Raw genomic sequence first — 2,934 nt, forward strand, 5'->3', positions numbered from 1 at the left:
AGAGCTAGTTCCAGGACAGGCTCCAAAACCACAGAGAAACCCTGTCTCGAAAAAACCAAAAAAAAAAGAAAAAAAAAGAAAGAGGTGAATATGCTAAAAATTATCTCCTCTATCTACATATATATGTGTATATATAAATTTTCAAATAAATATATTATTTATGATCAGAATATATTATATTAAAATTTTTAATTAAAAAAAGAAAAGAATCTCCTGGGACTGGTGACACGTCTCATCAGTCAAGAGCACTTGTTCTTGCAGAGGGCCTAGATTTGACTCCTGGCGTCCACATGGCAGTTCACAATCGTCCATAACTCTAGGACCAGGAGATCCATTGCCCTGTTCTGACTTCTGTGAGCCCCAGATAGGCATACGGTCCACAAACAACTACAACTCCTATACATAAAATAAATAAATCTTTAAAAAATTACCAAACAGTTTAGCATCTAACAGATTATTAAGCTAACCAAAGTATGGCCAGCACAAATAATTTTAATATAGTTAAAAATTATTATCTTTGAATGAAACACTTCGTCAAAATTTGGTAGTTCTGGGGGGTGGAGAAAAGGCTCAGTGGTTCCCAACCCCCACATGCTAGCTCACAATTGGCTACAACTCCAGTTCCAGGGGATCCGATGCCCTCTTCTGGCCTAATTGGGCACTGCATGCACATGGTGCACGCAAACTCACAGAGGCACAGAAATAAACATATACATAGAAAAATAAGCTTTAAAAACTGGTATTTTTAGAGGGTATCATGGAAACAAATGCCCAAAGAAAATTTAGTTTACATGAGTTTTTGAAGGTTTTTTTTTAATGACCTCAACAGATTCTTAGCCCTCTATATGTAATTATCTCAAAGAGAATATGGGGCAGACAAAAGGCCAGTAACTAAACACAGAGTAAGAGAAGTATCTGACCTGATTTCCCCATCCCGTAAGCATGAATAAGCTGAACCTCTGGGAACACCATCAGGGCAATGTAATTAGGTAGTTAGTGTCCCTCCAGCCGGAGGCGAAAGCTTGGGGAAGATAAGCTGGCCTGGCATCCAGGACCACGTCAAAGCTAAGCAGGAAACAATCACCTAGGCCTCCACGTTTCTGAAAGACCACACTGGGGAATAAAGGGAAAGCGATCTACCACCATTGTTTTGATGTACGGTTCTGAGCCATCAGGATGAAGGAGAAGCCAGCGCACGGGTCTGTATCTACACCACAGTACCACAGACCTTCTCTCATGGCCACTCCCTCATGGGGGTTGCTCTAAGATGACAAAGACAAAGGCTGCCCATATAAGCTACTACATAGACCTTCATAAGTCATTTAGCTACTAGTGTCGTGGTGCCTTGGGCCATACCCCTCCCCTGCAGTTACAGCCCAGCTTGACTAGCTCACTCAGGGCAGCCACACTTAGTGCAGATAGGAAAGGCACTGAGGTGTCGTCAATGGTACAGGCTCTAACGCCAGACTCTTAGTTTTTGAACCCTGGCTCTGACAATCTTCAGGTGGACAGTCTTCAGAAAGCTACTTAAATCTTTTGTTCGTCGCCAAACACAGATGTGGAAAAAACAAAAATAAAATAAAATAAAAATAAAATAAAAATCAGGACACTGATTAAACAAGTTTATAAACACAAAATATAAAAGAGAACCTGGCGTGCGAGTCTTCAATAATTAGCTGTTACTATCACCACCGTAACAATACTGTAGCCACCATCGTCATTGCTGTTACTAATAGTCAGCCAAGGACTCTCAATTCAAGGCCCGGATGCTCTCATCATAAATGAGTGGGGAGTGGGATTGCCTACTCACCATAGGAAACAGAGTCCCCGTGGGCAATTTCCCGGAAGAGACCGGAAACATCAAGGTCAGGCACTCCAAGAGAAGCCTGCAGAATGGTGCAGAACTCCTGCTCTGTTATGTAGCCATCCTCGTCAACATCGAAGAGCTGCAAGGGAAACAGCACACGGAAGTGGCAAAGTAAAGCCTTTAATAATGGAAATAGTTACTGTACAAGATATATATGCATGTATGCATATATTAATGTATATACATGCAAGAGGGGACGGGGGAGAATGGTCTCTGTTCCTCTTGTAAGACTTAAATGCCTACAGTAGTTTGGTAGTGGAAAGAGGCAGAACCAGAATTGGGGCCATGCCAATAGGTACGTACTAAAAGACATAGGAGCCCTGGAGGGACCTGATGACTCTCACCCAGGGAGGTCCACAAAGGCTGTCATTACAGTTGGTTCTCATAATGTAAAGAGAAGTTCCCAGATGATAAAAGGAATGGCAGGTGAGTCCCTGGGACTTAAGTCCAGATTATGGTGGATGTATAGGGCCCCACCTAATACTTGCAAAGGGAAGAGGTTAATCACATGTCTTCTGAAGGAGGCCTCTGAAGTAGACATAGTGTGCAGGACAGTATAGGAGCAGGAGCCTTTCCCAAGCAAGAAGACCAAGTGAGGCTAGGGTGGACAAGCAGGACAGGAAGGACAGATTGTACACACAGCACAGACACAGGCTGCAGAAAAGATTTGTAGTGATGGGAAGGAGCCGAAGAGCCAGAGTTTTCTAGTTGGGTAACTGAGGAAAACAGTTGTGACTACTGCCAAATGAGATAAGAGTTGTGCCTAGAAAAGTTAAATCTGAGTTAGAGGCGCCAGGAGTAAGTAAGAAGGGGGAAAAAAGAATCAGTTATGAACTCAAGAGGTAGAAATTCGGGTAAGAACTGAACCAGGGGCGTGTGCAGCTCGTCTGCAGAGAGGGTATGGAGTGAGAACCAGCCCTGGGCCAGCCACCATTGAGAGGTGGGCAGAAGAGGGACTGAGGCTTAGAAAGATCAGACAAGTGTGTGCCAACTGAAGCTAACAAAGGGTTTAATAGAACAGGACTTGACGGTGGAAACAGACACCAGGCATTAGACAAGTGTGTGCC

The 2,934-nt window shown here is 43.5% G+C and overlaps 1 protein-coding gene across 1 annotated transcript in view; it reads right to left on the minus strand.

Annotated features, from left to right (window-relative positions):
• Window positions 1–2,934, minus strand: part of Lpcat2 (lysophosphatidylcholine acyltransferase 2) — a 59,832-nt gene that overhangs the window by 2,970 nt on the left and 53,928 nt on the right. The window contains exon 13 of the mRNA XM_005369592.2: window positions 1,811–1,946. Coding sequence (XP_005369649.1) covers window positions 1,811–1,946 — 136 coding nt within the window. The remainder of the gene's footprint in view (window positions 1–1,810; window positions 1,947–2,934) is intronic.

Source organism: Microtus ochrogaster, unplaced genomic scaffold (genome assembly GCF_000317375.1).
Source record: "Microtus ochrogaster isolate Prairie Vole_2 unplaced genomic scaffold, MicOch1.0 UNK54, whole genome shotgun sequence".
Taxonomy (NCBI): Eukaryota; Metazoa; Chordata; class Mammalia; order Rodentia; family Cricetidae; genus Microtus; species Microtus ochrogaster.